The sequence below is a fragment of the Eublepharis macularius genome, chromosome 5 (assembly GCF_028583425.1).
Source record: "Eublepharis macularius isolate TG4126 chromosome 5, MPM_Emac_v1.0, whole genome shotgun sequence".
NCBI lineage: Eukaryota > Metazoa > Chordata > Lepidosauria > Squamata > Eublepharidae > Eublepharis > Eublepharis macularius.
The window spans coordinates 170664042-170683842 of NC_072794.1; the positions used below are offsets into that span (position 1 = coordinate 170664042).

Sequence of the window (19801 nt, forward strand, 5' to 3'; positions counted from 1 at the left end):
GGGAGACCTTTGGACCATCCGCAACAAAATCAGATTTGTCGGATCAAACTGTTAAGGGATTTATTGTGGACCCCTCTTTCAAAACCCATGTGTGAGCAATCATTCAAGCAAAAACACACACAGAGAAGGCAGATTTGCTTTAGTAGCAAGTTCTTTCTCCTTCTCTGCTGAGATTAGGCTGCAGGTCAGCCTGAACTCATAGCAAGTGAGAAAGTTTTCGGCAACTGTAAATATCCTTTTGTTTTCATTCCATAACTAAGATTTCAGCCTCGGAAGTGTTATTTCCCAGAAATGTTTTGAACCCATAACCTGTCACTCAAGCTTGTCTGGGGCCATGCATTCTGAGAGATTCCATTCTGAAGAGATGTTTGTATTAACCTTTTTGATCTTTTATTCTGTAATCAATTAGCGTTAAGGTATATAAGATTCTCTGATGTAACTGTTCTTTATGCGTATGAGCGAGAGAGAGGATATGCATGTGAGCTTCATTTGAAAATAATAAAACTCATATTTCTATATCGATCACTGTTTGGTGTCTTAATTAATTGAGGATATTGGTGGAAAGGGGAATTAAATTGGGAAGCAGAGTACTATGAAATAAATCCCCTTTCAGAATTTGGTGCTGTGACTCGGATCGTGGATTCACAAATCCAGGGTCCCTTTAGTCTGGCATCCTGATTTGCCAACCAGATGTCCCCAAGGCCTACAAGCAGGGCATGATGACAAGGCCTCTCCCTGTTATGCCCACACACACACACACACACACACACACACTGGTATTCAGAGAATTCCAGCTGGCATTGGCTCTCCCGAGGCTGAATCTGAAACCGTCTCCACGAAAAGGGTGTGCTTTACTAATAAACCACTTGCAAGTCTGAGATGCTGGGGTCCCCAACATGGTGCCCGAGAACACCACGATACTGGCTGACTTCTTTCCTGGCACCTGACAAGTGCTTTAGAAAATGTCCAGCAGGGCTTCCGATTGGCCACTGGAGATCTGACTGGCTGTGCAGATTTTTAGAGGCGTTGCTTTGGCAGCAGCTGCCACCACAGCACAAAAATTTTCACTCCATGAAAATAAGCTGTGACTGTTGAGTATAAAACAGTATGTTCATTTAAAACAGATTTTCTTCCTGCAAGGTTGAAGAGGCAAGGGGCCCCTGCCTTAGGGAAGCCCTCCAGCAAGAGGTCTTTCCCAGCTGTGCCCCCTGTGACCCAGTAACTGGAGATGCTGAGGTGGGACCCAGGACTTTCCGTACACAAAGCTCTGTTCTCTAGCACTGCCTGGTGGGTATCACCAAAAAGTACCCCACATCCAAAACTGCCTCATATTAAATGTGCCATACAGATGAGTCCCTGAAGAGCCACCGGATGTGACATGTTGATGCCAACTGTCAAATAGTCTCCAAATATTTACACATTATCAACATTTGCAGGAACAAATTTCAAGGATTCAGAGGAGGTAGCCCTGTTAGTCTGTAGTTGCAAAATAGTTAAGAGTCCAGTAGCACCTCTAAGACTGACCAACTCTATTGTAGCATAAGCTTTCGAGAGCCACAACTCTCTTCATTGGTTAGTCTTAAAGGTGCTTCTGGACTCTTTACTAAATTTCAAGGGGTATCTTTGGGGGGACATTTGGGCAATGGGGGATAGCTTCAGCACTGTCCCTCACAGCCCTGTTTTCTCAGCTCTCGACCCCAGAAAAAAGAGTAAAACGGTGAACTCTAAAAGTTCCTAGAAAAGCTATCTCGGCAGCACAGGGCTACTCTTTTGCTGTGCTGAGCAATTACTGTACAGACATCTGCAACCAACACTCAGAGCGTCTCTCTCTCTCTGGTCATTGAGTAATCGCAACCATCTATCAAACACGTGCAAAGAGCAGAGAGGTTTCTGGCCAAAGAAGGTGGGGCAGCGCACAGCCTAGATTTCATTGTCTGTGTGCAGAATTAGAGCTCTCCAGCCTGCAGAGGCCGGGAAAAGCCGTTCCCTGTCTGGAAATCTGCCACCAGTCAGAGGTAAAAACTCTGGCACAGGGAGTGACTGAGCAAGTTCCTATGCTGGTGTAATTTTAGTACTCGAGGACTAGACCTAGGACTGCTTCCTTTTGCAAGGAAGTTTCAGGCGGGTAGTCGTGTTGGCCTGCTGTAGAACAGCAGGATTTGACTTCAGTGGCACCTTAGAAATCAACAAGGTTTTCAGAGTATGAGCTTTCGAGAGTCAAAGCTCCCTTCTTCAGATACAGGGGAGTAGAGATTCCCTGAGCCTTTATATCCCGACCCACCTTCATACTAGGATATAAAGGCTCAGCAATCTCCACTCCTTTCTATATCTGAAGAAGGGAGCTTTGACTCCCGAAAGCTTACACCCTGAAAATCTTGTTGGTCTCTAAATTGCCACTGGACTCAAATCCTGCTACACTTTTGCAAGGAAGATTTGGATACAGGGTGCAGCTGCGGTGTGCCTGTAGCGTCCTTCTCCCCTCGGCTGGCCCCCAGCCTGTCACCTGCTCATACTGGCGTGTGGCTTCCTCCTCCTTCTGCAGCCGTGCCAGCTCCTCTCCGTCCGGCTTATAGCCTTCTGGCATGACGTAATTTTTCGGCCGATCAGTGCAGCACATCTCGCAGCCTGGCCGGGTGGGCCTGTTGACAAAGGTGCAGGTCGGGCACCCCCAGCCTACCTGGGGAGAGAAGGAAGGGTGATGGGAGCATTCGAGGAGAAAAAGAGCAGTCGTGTCTAGCTTCCTCCAAGACGTACCTCTGGGCGCTGGGCAGGGAGCGATGCGGTTGCGTCTCCCCTTTGCTCATCTGTATCCAAGGCGTCCAAAGGGTCTCTGGCAACGGGGCTGGCGGTCCCTCGGGGCAGCAGAGGACCCTTAATGCCTAATTCTAACGACGTTTCAAAAGACAAAAAAAGGAAGGCATTTACACAGTAGGATCCCCCCACTGTTCCGAGGTCTGGGAGATACCATTAGGCAATCCTGTCCTGCTCAAAGACACCTTTAAGACTAACCAACTTTATTGTAGCATAAGCTTTCAAGAACCACAGCTCTCTTTCTCAGATGCATGAAGGTCAGGTTTGATTCCCCACTCCTCCACTTGAAGCCAGCTGGGTGACCTTGGGTTAGTCACAGCTCTCTCAGAGCTCTCTCAGCCCCATCCACCTCACAGGGTGTTTTGTTGTGGGGATAATAATGACATACACCGGTCTGAGTGGGTGTTAAGTCATCCTGAAGGGCGGTATATAAATTGAATGTGTGATGTGATTGAAAGCTTATGCTACAATAAAGTGGGTTAGTCTTAAAGGTGCTACTGGACTCTTGACTATTTTGCAACTACAGACTGACACGGCTAATTCCTCTAGACCTCTGCTCAAAGATGGCATCCTGCACCCATCCTGGGCCCACACTTTGATTAATCCAAAGCCCTATAATCTGGACCACTGTTTTTTTATATATATTGTTCATTATACTTAAGTTTTGCTTTTCCTCTTTAAAATAAAAGTTCAATACGGTTACCATGTGGCCCCACTCTCCGCACAGTGTAATGGACCTCTTACTCATCCCGCATTAAGGCTTATAACTACTCTGATTAAAGATTTTATCTTAAACCCCGAGTAGCTTCCAAACCTTGAAGTGAGGCTGGAAAAAACAGCACTAATTCCTTTAGAAAACCTGCTTGTCAGTACAAAATTATTTATAGTATTTTTCTTGCAATAATCTCCTCCCCAGACACAAAGACTCCTTTTTAGAGTTTAATGGTTTCTTTTATTAAAATAAATTCTAGTCTTTTTAATGAAGCAGGATATCAAAATAAAAATGCCTTTTAATATAAAACCTACTAAGATGGAACACGTAAAGGCAACAAGAATTAAGTTTCCTAACATTTTTAATTAACTCTTAAGTTTCAATCAGATTTACTATGAAAAGCATTGAAGTTCCCATAGCACCAAAGTAAATTTCTCACCGAGATCTTCATTTCTTTCAGCCAAAACCCTTATCTGCTACTGGGTTATATGTTAACTTATGCATAAATCTAAGATATAATTAGTTATTCCTATTTTCAATCATGTGACATTCTAATTAGCCAAAAAGTGGCACTATATCTAGCTGCAAGATAAAAAATATAAATCAGAAAAGATGACCAGAAAAGTGAAGTAAGCGGATAATCCATTGATCCCTTCTACGATTAGAGAACATTTATCTGATACTGTCCACTATTTTTAATTAGCTGTCAAAGATAAAGAGGGCACCTGTGTAGTTATACAACAAGCTAGAAAAAAATACAGTAAAGTTCATACAGAGTTCATATAAAGTTCACTAGAATACATGTGTCTCACTAAGTAGAATGTGCTCCAATCCATATTTCTGTGACAGTAGCATCCTCGCGCCTCTACCTTAGGTTGATCCACCAGGGTCCGCAAGGAGAATTGCAGAAGAGGCAATGTCTCTACAGAGGCCGTTTGCATTGCTAAAGAGGAAAGCCTCTTCCCGTTTAATTTTCTTAACTTTCACGTAAGTGTCGGATTAAGTGTCGGGGGGAAATCAAATTAAGATCCCCCGTTCAGCCATGGAAGTTTGCTAGGGGACCTTGGGCCAGTCATTCTCTCTCAGACTAACCTACCTCAGAAGGTTGTTGTGAAGGTAACACAAGGGAGGGAGAACCACGTATGCTTCTCTGAGCTCCTTGGGGAAGGGGAGGGATAAAAAGGAACTAGGTGCATGGAAAGAACCACTATATCTTGTAGCAAACGGGTGTTGGGATTGAGCTCCGGTGATCCCCATTTCAGATTAAGCCTTCCAGGTACCCTCTCCCTTGGAAATCCACGGTACTCACCATGGAAAACCAACTAGGGAAATGGGAAATCATACTCGGAACCCAGGCTAACTGCATGAACCAGCACAATACAACACAAGCACCTGCAACGGGCCAAAGCAGAATCCCTGATTGGCATTAAAAGAACAGCGCTCACGGACTGTTGAAGTCTTATAGTAGTTCCATGGATGCTACCTTCTAATGCACCCCTGGAGAAGAGGGGTCCCCAGCATCACCTGACAGTTTCCAGAGGACCCATATCTGGCCGGCCAGCCCACACCCCTTGCGTCACTGTCCCAGGATGCCCCCGCCGGCTCACCTTCTAGCTGCCTCCGTTCATGATCCCGTTGGAAAGTGTCTTTGCGAAGCTTGGCTGCCTTGGCCGATCGGAGGTAGAGATAAGCTACGTCGCCATCTTTCTGGATGCCGTGGTACTGAAGGGTCTCGTGGTCTCGAGGCAACCTCTGGCTTACCACCCACTGCTGGATGCTGGGCGGGAAGCCATAGTGGAGGAATACCTAAGGCATCGGAAAAAGCAGGCTGCAGGGATCATACAAGGAATACTTGTGCAGTTTCCTAGAGCAGGAGTCCCCAACATGGTGCCCAAGGGCACCATGGCATCTGCCGACACCTCTCCTGGCACCTGCCAAGTGTTTTTAGAAAGTGGGCGGGACCGTTTGGGCTTTTGCGCAGCAAGGCTCCTGATTGGCCGTTGGAGATTTGATTGGCTGCGCCGAATTTTAAAAATATTGCTTTGGTAGTGACTGCCACCACTGCACAAGGATCTTCAACGTGGGACTGAAGGTAAGCTGTGGCAGCCATTTTGTGGCTGGCTCCACCTCTTGTGGCAGCCATTTTGTTGCTGTGCCCACCACACTGTGTAAGAATTCCAAAGGTGCCCACAGGCTCAAAAAGGTTGGGGACCCCTGCCCTAGAGCATCAGAGAGCAAGAGAGCAAAGCACCGTTTATATTTATCTGGAATACCTATTGCCTAAAAACAGGTTATGTATACCTTGAAAAGTCTTCTGTGTGCCTCAAAGGCTTGCTTTTCTAAATACGTTCTGTGCTCTTCATCCACCTGAAAATAACATCTTGTCCCTTTCTTCACGTTTCCCACTCTTTTAGGTATACAAAATCAAGACCTATCAAGGCACATACTTATAACCAGGTACGGGTCAAGCTTTTCTCCATGACATCCAGAAACTTGATTTATAAAGAAAAAACAAAAAGTTGCAATTCACATGAAGCCACATTCTGTGTTCTATAGGGCTCTCCCTCACACATCCTATGAGTGCAGAATTATGAAGACCAAAATCACATTGATTCAGAAAGTACAAGCGCAGTTAGAAGCGCCTTTCTGTTTGTCATAAATGTGCACCAGCCGTGGGAAAAACGACTGACGTGGCACATATGAATTCACTATAAAGCCATTTGGTGACATAAACATTTTATAATGACTCTTTCTCCCCCCACCCCCCAATTTACACTGGGCTTCTACTGTGTAATAAAGTGCCTGACCATTTATGGCCATGAGCCAGCCAACTAAAAAGTAAGAACTTCTAAGCCTTGTGGATTTCAATACCGGGGGACTAAGCACACACCAACATCTTTCCCATTGCAGTAGAAAAGAGCAAGAGTCCAGTAGCACCTGTAAGACCAACAAAATGTGTGGTAGGGTATGAGCTTACAATCTTTCCCATTGGGCAATCTTTCATATTGGACCGTGGCCCTTTTCACACTAACTTCCAGAACATCGTGAAATGCAGCGCAAAAAACGCCGAAGATAGCATCTTCTCGTGAGTTTTGCGCGACATTGTGCAAAACTCTTGAGAGAAGACGCTATCTTCCACGTTTTTTGCACTGCGTTTCACGATGTTCTGGAAGCAGGTATGTAGTGTGAAAAGGGCCCGTGATCATTTTTGGCTCAACTGTGCCTACATGTTCATCCTTACAACAATGCTGTGGAGGGCAGAAGACTTTATTCCCATGTGGAGAGCTGGTTTGGTGTAGTGGATAAGAGCAGCAGGACTCTAATCTGGAGAGCCAGGTTTGATTCCCCACTCCTCCGCTTGAAGCCAGCTGGGTGACCTTCGGTCATCACAGCTTCTCAAAGCTCTCTCAGCTCCACCCACATCTTAGCGAGATTGTTGTGGGGATAATAATAAAATACTTCGTAAACCACTCTGAGTAGGCATTAAGTTGTCCTAAAGTGTGGTTTATAAATCAAGTATTATTATTTTTCTGACGATCCACGCTTGAGACAGTGTCTTGATCTCAGCCATGGAATAACAAAAGTATATTCTAGGACAATCCAAGACAAGGTGCACATACAAAGCAGAATTGCTCTGATGGTGCCTGGGGAGGAGAGGATTTAAGGGCAGTGGGGGCTATCCCGGAAGCTCCCTCCCCACATTCACTGCAAACACACCCAGTCCCCTCTGGGCCGGGTCTGGCCAGACCTTAGAGCCCTGCCAGTTTCCAGCACAAGTATGCATAGTGCTGACTGGCTAGCTCCCCTGTGATGTGCCAAAGTCTCCCTGTGCAATCTCCCCAAGAAGCTTTGCACTAAAAAAAAATCAACATGGTGACAACATGCCTGGGGCGTGCAGGGGAAGAGGCCAGGCAGTGGGTTGAGCATGTGTGGGCATGCACCTCCGCCGCGGCTCACAGCGCACCTTGGAAAGTTGCTGCAAGTTCTGTTCTCATCCCGCTTTTTCCACACTGCACCTGTCTTTGCTCTGGGATGCAGAGAGGAACGCCATTACCCACTTCAAAGACCCGGAGATCATTCTGTAGGAGGCTGGGATCATACACGGTGATTCTTACGAGGAAAATGGAGAGCATACAACTCTCTCTTCTGCTAACATCCCTCTCTCAGCAGGCAAACTCCCTTCCTCCTTGTGCCCTCAAAATCCAGCTTCGAAATTCAGATCCACCCTGCACCTCGCCTCGAGCCTGGGGGACTGATCCTGCCGGACGCACTGCTAGTGCCCGTACCATGTCTTTGAGGGAGGCCAGAGTCATGCAAGGCTGGACTTTCAAGTAGATGGGTATGGTGCTCATGTGGGCATCTTCCACGCCCACCCACAGCCTAGACGAGGAAGAGAAAGGAGAAGTTAGGAAGGCATCCATTTTGCCTGCAGCACCATTTCCTTTTTCCTGGAGAGCCTTTCCTTCTCAGGGGAAGGGTAGCCCGCCCCCTCCAAAGGGTCCTTGCTGCTGGCCCTCCCTTCTCAAATATCTAGGTGGGAGGGGCAGGACTGTCTTGGGGAAGGGGGATAATCAAGATGGACAGCTGTGTTAGTCTGGTAGGGCCTAGGCTTCCACGAATCACAGCTCACTTCTTCAGGTATCTTTAGCTGTAGAAAAGACCAAGAGTCCAGTAGCACCTATAAGACTAACAATATTTGATTAGATGGTTGTTGTGGGTTTTCCAGGCTGTATTGCCGTGGTCTTGGCATTGTAGTTCCTGACATTTCGCCAGCAGCTGTGGCTGGCATCTTCAGAGGTGTAGCACCAAAAGACAGAGATCTGTGACACTGAGAGATCTCTGTCTTTTGGTGCTACACCTATGAAGATGCCAGCCACAGCTGCTGGCGAAACGTCAGGAACTACAATGCCAAGACCACGGCAATACAGCCCGGAAAACCCACAACAACCATCGTTCTCCGGCCGTGAAAGCCTTCGACAATACAATATTTGATTACCTAGGCAGAAAATGAATGACACAGAAGTTCATATAACTTAAGCATGCTAAGTAGAGGGAAGGAGAGGGAAAGAGAAATATAATGCATCTAGGTTAGAGATGCTAAATATATAAGATTTTTGTTTATTTGTACTGCTTGTTTAACTTCCAAAAATATTTTATATGTACTGCTTACATTCTTATTGTGCATACATGATTGTGTAAGTTTCAATCTGACGTCTAATCAAGAACTTGTATAATCTGTTTATCATGCACTTTCCTTGCTATACTTTCTTTTTTTAAATAAAATTCTTGAAAATTAAAAAAAAGACGGAGGAGGGAAAAAAGACTAACATCTGTGGTAGGGGATGAGCTTTCATGGGCCACAGCTCACTTCTTCAGGTACAAATGTAGTATCTTTGCCTTGGATTAGTGGGGTCTCTACCATGAAAATTGGCTCTAAACTCCTAGCACCAATATGGCCGCCTCCCTGAATTAGAACTCAGGATCTTCCAGTCCCTACATTAGCGGTGCTCAGACTTCTTAAATTGGGGCCCATTTGATGGGTCTCAGCCCTGGAAGCTTTTTCACAGCCAAATCTATTTTCAGCAGATAAAATTCTGAGATACAAAGATTTACTGGATGAGAAAGGATCTCTAAAAACGAAGGAGGAATTGCTGAGACAAGGCATCAATTTAGATTGGCGGTCAAGAGCCCAAATTGAATCTAGGTACCTAAAAGATTAAAAAACTTTTATTTTGTTTTTATTTTGAACAAACTAATTTTGAAAAACTGTTATGTACCTCTGATGATAAATGGATTAAAAATGTATGTATATTTAATGCAAAATGCAAATGAAAAATGAACTGGTTAAAGCATGCATGACTAAATGGTCACAAAACCTAGGCTATAGTATTGATTTAGCAAAATGGACTAAATTATGGAAAGTAAATATTAAAATAACTAAATCGGTTACTTTTAAAGAGAACGTGTATAAGATGTTTTACAGATGGTATCTAACACCAGATAGATCGGCTAAAATGTATAAGAATATGTCAAATAGATGCTGGAAATGTGGGAAACATACAGGAACATTTTATCACATGCGGTGGACTTGTCAAGATAGCCATAAATTTGGGTAACGGCGCATACAATGGTCCAAACAGTTCTGCCGATCCGAATACCTTTCAAACCTGAGCTGTTTTTGTTCACGTGCATTCCAGATGAATTTAGTAAGGACCAGAAATATTTCATAATACACGCAGTAACGGCAGCGAGAATCCTATTAACATATTATTGGAAACATCAAATAACGCCTACTCCAGAAAAACTAGAGGCGAAGATTATTGAGAGTGATGAAACGGACAAATTGACCTCAGTATTGAAAGGGTGAATGGAAGAGAACATTGCTGGGCCCTGGACTCTATTCTATGATTGGATTAAAAATAAGCACAAAGTCTTGAGTGTATTAAGAATATAAAGGCTTGAATATAATTTGTGTTAATCATCACACTCTACCTATTTGTAGTATCAAATGATATGTAATGTTGTAAGCAGGCTACTTAGCGTGTTTGTTGGCCTTCCTCTTCTATCCCCTCTTTCCCTTCCCATGCCCCGCTCTGTCCTGACCTTGTTAAAATTCAATAATATATATATATATATATAGCATAGCTGAGTGCAGCCCGCTGCTGCATATGATGAACTGTGATCAGGGCCCAAAGCCAACATTGGCTATCAAAGAGGAATGGAACATCTCTGGTTCCCCACCCATCCACCCCCAAACAGGAAATTATCACTGGAGTAGATTCAAGCCAAAGAAGCCTTTACTTCACCCAACAACTAGCTGGCTTGTGGAACTCCCTGCCACAAGATGTGGTGAGATGGCCATCAGCTTAGGTTAATTTAAAACGGGGATCGACTAATTTATAGAGGATAGCTTAATCGCTGGGTGTTAGCCATGATGCATGGCTGGGACTTACGGATCCAAAGGCCGGTGACAACTGGGGAGGGGGGGATTATTCCTTCCCCATCAAAGATAACATCCCTGCCGTCTTTTACATGCTTGCTTTATCCTGGATCACCAAGGAGGTAAGCCAAATAATATCCCAGGACTTTTAGCAGGTTCTCACTTCAACTGTAACCAGAACGGAACCAAGGGTTGTAATCCCACATTCACGAGTGAGTAAAAATAAGCTCTCTGCTATTCACCACTATTACGCAATCACCTAATGTCTTGCTTCAGGTCCATCTCTTGCGTCACCTGCACCGTGAGCGGGATCCGTTGCTGTGCCAGCCAGATGGCACACTGCCGGGCCTTTTCTTCATCCCCTCCTCTGATAGCCTCTGCCAACCTCAGGGCCTGCGCCTCTGCTGGGAACAAGAAAGAGGCTGAGCGGCGCCGCTTCATGGTGCAATAGTTTTTCGAATGAGCCTATTCACCCGTGGAGCTCCTTGACACAGGGTGTGGTGAGTTCCAGCAATGCCAGTTATTAATTAAGTATGACTGCTTCCCCGCTAGTGACCAAAGTGACAGGCTACTGTATATTGCAATAAAACACCGAGTGTCATTATAAAAACAAAATAGAAAAGAGTCCAGTAGCCCCTTTAAGACTAACCAACCTTACTGTAGCATAAGCTTTCGAGAACCACAGTTCTTGTCGTCAGATGCATCTGCCGAAAAAGAGCTGTGGTTCTCAAAAACTTATGCTACAGTGAAGTTGGTTGGTCTTAAAGGTGCTACTGGATTCCTTTCTATTTTGCTACTACAGACCAACACAGCTAACTCCTCTGGATGATAAAAACAGTTCACTCAAACTTTTGAGGTGGAAAAAGTGGGGGGGGGGGAGAGAATTCCCTCTCTCTCAAAATAGTAGAACTTGTGAGCACCCAAAGTAGTTAAGCAGTTCATTGGGCTTATGACAAAGGGAACTATTTTTTCACTCAATGAGTAAGTAGCATGGGGAATTCTCTGTCACAGGAGGGAGAGATGGCCATAATCATAGATGACTTTATGGAGGAGAGATCCATCTCTCTCTCTCTCTCTCATGGCCCAGCTCCTAGCCTACAGGCTGTGAGTTATCCACACTGGATTGCAAAGCAGAATTTCCCCCCTCCCTTTTCATTTTTTAATTTTCCAAGGCCCCCGACTGCTCCCACTTTTCAAACAATTTTAGGGCATGCAGAGGCCCAGTTTGGATTAGATCCAGAGGAGTTAGCCATGTGTTAGTCTGTAGTTGCAAAATAGTAAAGAGTCCACTAGCACCTTTAAGACTAACCAACTTTATTGTAGCATAAGCTTCTGAGAACCACAGCTCTCCTCGTCAGATGCATCCGATGAAGAGATCTGTGGTTCTCGAAAGCTTATGCTACAATAAAGTTGGTTCGTCTTAAAGGTGCTACTGGACTCCTTACCAGTTTGGATTGGGACCAAGGGCACTTAAGCCAACAGCCATACCATTTCCCCAACTGGACATGGCACTGAAGAGCCGTTATTTGTCCGGCCAAAGCACTGGGAGCTGTGGAAATGAGGAAGTCTCCTCCAATAGCTGAAACAGGTGGAAGCATGCCTGTAATGGGGCAATACATCAAAAGCAAGCAGAGTATCAGCATCAACAAGTCAACCAGCATTAAACCAGTGATCTTCCACGGATCAGTAAAAATCCCAAAGAAATAACATCATTGTCTGAAGTGAAGGGATCCCGAGAAGACGTTTCAGCAGAGGAAACGGGACTGTAGACTATACTACTCATATGTATTATCTGTTGCTGTCTTGCTCTCACGGCATTATATTTCTACTTACGTAATACCATTTCTTCCATTACATAACATGTCACGTTTAATACTTATGCCTTGTTTCAGATTTCAAACCACAACAAGGGACCACGGTACGTAGTAAACCAAATAAACCAAGAACGACCGCGTTCAGGCTTAAATACTGGCCCCCAAATAACCTCCAAGGGTTTCCTCTATTATTTGTAAAAAAGACTATAGTAATTAAGTAAATAACACAACTTCTTCTGTGCGTGACTGATGTTTCTATATTGAAAACCGTGCACTTGTATACCATTCAAAATGCAAGCTAGCAAACGGCAATAACCAATAATACAAACACAAAAAATAAAAATGATAAATAAAATGAAAATCTAGTATGGCCATGAGTTTGCGCGCGCTCATGTAGTTTCCATTCAGTTCAATGGAACTAGAGGGGAAGCCCCGCTCCCCCAATCCCCGTGTAGAAGCTGCTAGCAAACTTTTCACAATTTACAAGCACACCTTCTGCCCCCAAGATATTCACCTTTTTGGGTTGCCCCTTCCATAAGCTCTGCCGGCCGCATCCAGAGCCAAAGAATTCAGATATACCTTAAAACAGAAAGAAGAAAAGAATATTTGCTTCCTGTGTCCTATTGGACAGCGCCTGTGACATTGCGAACAATAAGGAACTCAACCCTTCTCCCACATCAGTGCCATGGAGAGGTAGCTTAAACTTTGGTGATTTGTTTTTAGATCTTTAGAAGCTGCTGTACCTACTATTAGCAGGAAGGCTCATGTAATAATAATAATAATTAAGCGTCATCAAGTCGCAATCGACTTACGGCAACCTCTCAAGGGGTTTTCAAGAAAAGAGAACAGAGATAGTTTGCAACTGCCCACTTCTGCATAGCAACGCTGGAATTTCTTGGTTGTCTCCCATTCAAGTCCTGACAATTGCCGACCCTGTACGGCTTCCAAGATCTGATTAAATGAGGCTAGTTATAAACTACTCTGGCTATGTAAGGCTCATGTGCCCTTATTTTTTTTTTAAAGTAAAGAAACTCTGTGGCACCAGCAAGGTTACCCCCTTCTTTCTGCAGAAGGACCTGGCTTTTTGCAATCTTGTTGCTTTCTTAGTTTCTTTTTTATACAAAGAAATTTAATACCGGGACGACAGTCCCTTCTCCAAAGCTTTAAAGCACAGCTCTCCAGCCCCTATGGGTGCCAACTTTTTCACAGCCCCATGTTCCTGTGCTTTTAACAGTAATGTGACCTGCAAGGTTACCCCCTTCTTTCTGCAGAAGGATCCGGCTTTTTGAAATCTTGTTGCTTTCTTAGTTTCTTTTTTATACAAAGAAATTTAATACCGGGACGACAGTCCCTTCTCCAAAGCTTAAAGCACAGCTCTCCAGGCAGCCCCTATGGGTGCCAACTTTTTCACAGCCCCATGTTCCTGTGCTTTTAACAGTAATGTGACCTGCAAGGTTACCCCCTTCTTTCTGCAGAAGGACCTGGATATTTGCAATCTTGTTGCTTTCTTAGTTTCTTTTTTATACAAAGAAATTTAATACCGGGACGACCGTCCCTTCTCCAAAGCTTTAAAGCACAGCTCTCCAGCCCCTATGGGTGCCAACTTTTTCACAGCCCCATGTTCCTGTGCTTTTAACAGTAATGTGACCTGCAAGGTTACCCCCTTCTTTCTGCAGAAGGACCTGGATATTTGCAATCTTGTTGCTTTCTTAGTTTCTTTTTTATACAAAGAAATTTAATACCGGGACGACCGTCCCTTCTCCAAAGCTTAAAGCACAGCTCTCCAGGCAGCCCCTATGGGTGCCAACTTTTTCACAGCCGCATGCTCCTGTGCTTTTAAACAGTAATGTGACCTACATGCCTCGGCAGGCAACTGTGCCCTGAAAAGCTCAGTTTGCTGGTCTCTGAAGATTAAAAGCAAAAAGTAGACCAAGCAGTCACTCGCCACTTTCTTGGCAATGCTTCGGTCCCCACCCACCCCCCTTGCCTGCAATCGTGCATGCAACAATCCATTGCCATGACACAATACAGGGACGACTGACTGAGTGGCAACTTCTCATTCCAGGCTTACCAATCTGTCTACCACCAACAAGGCAGAGCAAAGGAAAGCTGCAGCCACTCGACCACTATATTGAAAAGAGGAGTTCCAAACAAAAGGTTTTCTTCCATTCACAAAAGGTGACACATTTAACATAACATTTAACATGAGTAAGCAAAGAAATGCCTTAGCCTGGATAGCTCCGGCATGCCCCATCTCAGAAGCTAAGTAGGGTCAGCCTTGGTTAGTACTTGGATGGGAGACCTCCAAGGAAAACAAGGGTTGCAGAAGAAGGCAACGGTGAACCAACTCCGTTGGTCTCTTGCGATGAAAACCCCACCAGGGGTCGCCATGAGTCAGCTATGACTTGAGGGCACTCTCTCCCAGGACCAAGTAAATAAACAAATAGTCCAACTCAAAATCCGACAGTGTTTCTTTGCCAGGAGAAGTAAATGCAGGACAAGATAGCATTTTGTAAATTTTTGTTTTCAAGGCAAGAGGCTGACAATATACAAGATCTTATTACTTTCCTCTTATCCTGCTCTGTTTTTCCATTCCCTACAGTAACCATTCTGCCAACTCCATGAGCTTCCACATGCCTGGCTTTCTCCCCTGTCATTTTGTCCCATTTTAAATGATTTCTTACGGCCTCTGGTTATGGCCTCGTGTTGCAACTTTTTAAACATTTTATTAAATTACTGTATATCAAATTTGTTTTCAATGTTTTTACTGTTTCATGTTCAGCATCCGGGGACGCTACTTGGGCAGAAAGGTAGCCTAGAAATGTTTTTAAATAAATAATAGAATTAAGAAAGGCAGATTGGACGTTGTGAATTTCCTGCATTGTGCAGGGGGGTGGACTAGATGACCCTGGAGGACCCTTCCAACCCTATGATCCTATGTCGTTGGAGAAAAACCTGGCCTTTCTGTTTTGCTTTGTTTTTAAAAGACAGTTATGTAAACTCAGTGGACTGAGAAACACAGAGGTTTGTTTTATCTCTGAGCGAACTTTGGGAGGGAGGGACAGAGCAGGAACGCACGAGGTCAGCAAGTTCTTTTCAGGGCTCGAGCTGCACTGGGGCCGATAGGGCAGTCCATTGCAGTCAATCCCCACAAACACACGCTCAGAGCCGTAGCATTAGATACTTACTATGCATCGCGAGCAAATGCCTCTCAAGAGTAGCCTAACAGCCCCTTTAAATGAGAGTTCTTTAAATATCCCTGTCATTTAATCTAGGAAACCCTCACCTTCCAGAGGTGAGCCAGTTTGGTGTAGTGGTTAAGAGCGCGGGACTCTAATCTGGAGAGCCGGGTTTGATTCCCCACTCCTCCGCTTGAAGCCAGATGGGTGACCTTGGCTCAGTCACAGCTCTCTCAGGGCTCTCTCAGTCCCACCCACCTCACAGGGTGTTTTGTTGTGGGGATAATAGTAGCATACTTTGTAAACTGCTCTGAGTGGGCATTCAGTTGTCCTGAAGGGCGGAATATAAATCGAATGTTATTATTATTATTATTCCCATGAACTCCCTCTGCAGTCTCAGGCTAGCCACTCAGAAGCCACCCTCCAGTCTGCAATATGGAGAAAACAGAACCGGCCTACCTTACAAGACCGTTGTAAGGATCATAAAAAGGAGCACACTCCCAGCCTAACCTACCTCACAGAATTGTGGTGAGGATAAAACAGAGGACAACATAAGCCACTTCGATTCCCATATGGGGAGAAAGGTGGGGTATAAATGAAAGTAAATAAATGAATGAAATAAGTAAATAAATAAAGCAGAGGGGTACTTTGAAGGGACTATACTAGAGCTAAGCAGCATTACAGGAGATATCAGAGAAACTGTGGGGCTACCAACAGAAACAAGGCGTTCTGGGGGAGTACAAGCACAGCTGAGATTCCCCCCCCCCAACAGCCCCATCACCAACTGCTTTTGACACCCCCATTTCCAAAGCAGTTTGCCAAGTGGTGCAGAGAAAGAGGCATGGCTAATAATAACAACAACATGCAATTTAAATACTGCCCTTCAGGACAACTTATCACCCACTCAGAGTGGTTTGGTGTAGTGGTTAAGAGTGCGAGACTCTAATCTGGAGAGCCGGGTTTGATTCCCCACTCCTCCACTTGAAGCCAGCTGGGTGACCCTGGGCCAGTCACAGCTCTCTCAGAGCTCTCTCAGCCCCACCCACCTCACAGGGTGTTCATTGTGGGGATAATAATGACATACTTTGTAAACCGCTCTGAGTGGGCATTCAGTTGTCCTGAAGGGCAGTATATAAATCAAATGTTGTTGTTATTTACAAAGTATGTTATTATTGATGGTTGTTGTGGATTTTCCAAGTGGTTATGTTATTATTATCCCCACAACAATCACCCTGTGAGGCGGGTGGCTAGCTCTGGTTGCCAACTTCCTTTTGCCACCTGGCTCCTGTGAATGTAACAGTAGCTCAACATGCAGAAATTCACAAGCAAGCTTTTCCCTTCAAGTCAAGAAAAGCTCAACCTGTGGAATTTCTGGATGTTCGGCTTGTTAGATGCACAGAAGCAGGTCCAATTTAAAAAGCAGCAAGCGTGTGCACCACTGTTTAAAACTTCTGATTTTACTAGCAGTATTTTGCTGGTAGCTTTTATAGCCCGCTTTCTTTCCCATTTTCTCCAATGAGTTCAGAAAGGATGGCTTTGGATCCTGGGGGGGTCTCCCACCCTGCCACCGCTCAAGACTGGACCCCCCCCAATCTCACAGACCCCAGCAGCTGAAGGCGTATGATCTGCCTTCAGACCATTTGCCAGTCCTACTCCAAAGAAGTTGTGGTGGCCTCACGGAATTAGTTGCAAAAGTAGCCATTTATGTCTGGCTTCTCATGCTGTATAAGATGAAAAATAACCCTGTGGGCTTCCCAGCAGTGTGGGGGATTTGAACTTGTGTCCCCCAGGGCCTAGTCTGACACTCTAACCACGACACACACCGCCTCATAAATCCACGTGAACCGTTTTTAAATGAAACGGTTTTTTAAAATATTCTTTCCCAAGCCAGGAGAGAGTCAAAGAGGCAGACGGCAACAGGTTAGGGAGAGAAAGGGGGGCTTATTCTAACCCCCCAACTCCACAATTAGGTGGTGGAACACTCCCTCCACACACGCACGCACACCACGACTTGTTCCAACTGGAAGGAAAAAATGGCAAATAAAAGGGAACTTCTCTTGGGGATTTTTTTTGTTCTCATCTCTTCGTTTTGTAAAGAAACAATTTAACTCTTTATTGCACTCGACTGCACAGAAACTTCACGCCAACTGCGCAAAGAGTAGGACTGGGATCTGGGAAAGCCGGGTTCAAATCCCCGCTCTGCCATGGAAGTTTGCTGGATGACCTTCTGCCAGTCACTCAGCCTAGCCTACCTCACAGGGTTGTGGAGAGGATAAAACGTGAGCCACCTGGAGAGAAAGTTGGGGTATAGTGCCATAGAGTCCCCCTTCCAGAGTAATCATTTTCCCCAAAGGAACGCTACCTGTCGCCTGGGTATCAGCTGTAATTCTGGGAAATCTCCAGTTACCGCCTGGAAGCTGGCAACCCCAGTCAGAGCTGCTGTAAGGCTAAAATGCAAGCCCCCCCCCCCCCCCCGGGCTTCTCACTGGGGTATAAATGGTCCGATAAAAATCGCTCTCCATTATGTGAGACGTGCCCAGTTGCACCCGCCACTGAATTCTGGCGCCAAGGTTCGGTTCGAGGGCAGCCCCGGAAAGGGGCCCTGGGGGGGTGGGGGTGGCAAGATAGCCTTTGACCATGAAGTGGCTGCCTGCTGCCCCAGGGCCATTGCCCTCCTCCAAGGCAGTGCCCGCACCAGCCCAGAGAGCCCTGCCAAGCCCAGGGGAGGTAGCTTCCCACTGCCCTCAAGTATTGCAGAAAGAAAGAAAGAAAGAAAGAAAGAAAGAAAGAAAGAAAGAAAGAAAGAAAGAAAGAAAGAAAGAAAGAAAGAAAGAAAGAAAGAGAGGGAGGGAGGGAGGGAGGGAGGGAAAGAAAAAGAGGGACGGAGGCAAGCAAGCAAGAAGGAAGGAAGGAAAGAAGGAAAAGAGGGAGGGCCGAGCAGCCCCACAAGCCGAAGCTCCCCCTCCTGCCCGCACTGGGCGGCGCGTCACGTCGGAAGGGGCGGCAATCGCGCTCTGAAAGGAGTTCTGTGGGGAAGCGGGGCAGCCTGTCGGGAGGCTCCCGGGAGGGGCTGGGGCTGGGGCGGTCTCCTCGGAGGAGGGAGGTCCGCTGCGCTCCCGCGGGGCAGGCAGGCGCAATCCGGCCCCGACGGAGCCCCGCGCAGAGGGCCCCTCCCTCCCTGCGCGCCTGTCCTTACCCGGGAGCGGCGCCGCCTCGCCGCCGTCCGTCCGTCCGTCCCCCCGAGGGCGGCTGGCTCTCCCCGGGCGCCGCCGCGGCTCCTGCCAGCCGCGCCGGGAAAGCGAAAGCGAAGGCGGGCCGGGAGGGAGGCGGAAGCGGGGCGGGCGGCGCCCAGCAGCACGCGGCGCCCGCCCACGCCCCGCGGGCAGCCCGGGAATCCCCGCCGCCGTCCGGCCCGGCCCGCCAGCCGCCTTTCCGCGCGCGGCTCACAACAGCCCGGCCAGGTGGGCCAGGCAGCCCCGGGGAGCCGCCAGGGCGCGCGGAGGGGGGCTGAGCCAGCCGGGGGAGCCGAAGGGGGCTTGCTGGACCGCTGGGCAGGGCCCCTGGACGGGCGTCTCACCTTGGCCCGTCCAGGTGCAAAGCAGCGCTGAGTTACGGGCCTTGGACTCCCTTAGGCGGGGGCGGGGCGGCACTTTGGAGGCCCGGCAGGCAGGCTGAGCTTGGCTGCCCTCCCGGGAACACTTGTGTAACAGGGCCGTGTTGTAACAGATTGATCCAAAAGGAAGCTCGGGGGAAAGGGTTGGGAGTGTAGACCGGACCAGTGTAGACCGTTTAGGCCACCTCTTGCTAGTTTCAGGTGGGTACTAGCCCTGTTGGGCTGCAGTAGAACAGCAGGATTTGAGTCCAGCTGCACCTTAGGGACTGACAAGATTTCCCGGGTGTAGGCTTTGGAGAGTCACAGCTCCCTTCTTCAGATACTTTGCAGACCCTCAGAGGCACTGCAGGATTTGAGTCCAGTGGCACCTTAGAGACCAACGAGATTTTCAGGGTGTAGGCTTTGGAGAGTCACAGCTCCCTTCTTCAGATACTTTGCAGACCCTCAGAGGCACTGCAGGATTTGAGTCCAGTGGCACCTTAGAGACCAACAAGATCTTCAAGGTGTAAGCTTTGGAGAGACACAGCTCCCTTCTTCATATACTTTGCACACGCTCAGAGGCACTGCAGGATTTGAGTCCAGTGGCACCTTAGAGACCAACGAGATTTTCAGGGTGTAAGCTTTGGAGAGTCACAGCTCCCTAGAGACCAACAAGATTTTCAGGGTATAAGCTTTGGAGAGTCACAGCTCCCTTCTTCAGATACAAGGTATAATTGCCAACCGCCAGGTGAG

At 46.7% G+C, this 19801-nt stretch overlaps 1 protein-coding gene across 6 annotated transcripts in view; it reads right to left on the minus strand.

Moving 5' to 3' along the window:
* The window catches only part of RBCK1 (RANBP2-type and C3HC4-type zinc finger containing 1), a 29234-nt gene extending 10143 nt beyond the window's left edge, over nucleotides 1-19091 (minus strand). The window contains exons 1-7 of one of the 6 annotated variants that reach the window (XM_054979508.1): nucleotides 19034-19091; nucleotides 12792-12856; nucleotides 10723-10867; nucleotides 7810-7903; nucleotides 5131-5329; nucleotides 2755-2885; nucleotides 2504-2677 (exon numbers count right to left, since the gene is read on the minus strand). In XM_054979508.1, coding sequence (XP_054835483.1) covers nucleotides 2504-2677; nucleotides 2755-2885; nucleotides 5131-5329; nucleotides 7810-7903; nucleotides 10723-10867; nucleotides 12792-12831 — 783 coding nt within the window. In that variant the 5' untranslated portion in view covers nucleotides 12832-12856; nucleotides 19034-19091. Of the gene's footprint in view, nucleotides 1-2503; nucleotides 2678-2754; nucleotides 2886-5130; nucleotides 5330-7809; nucleotides 7904-10722; nucleotides 10868-11951; nucleotides 12064-12791; nucleotides 12857-15563; nucleotides 15583-17818; nucleotides 17898-18652; nucleotides 18759-19033 lie in introns of those variants that run through there. The other 5 variants (XM_054979510.1, XM_054979506.1, XM_054979507.1 and 2 more) reach the window with 5 other exon arrangements.
* Nucleotides 19092-19801: the final 710 nt, after the last annotated feature.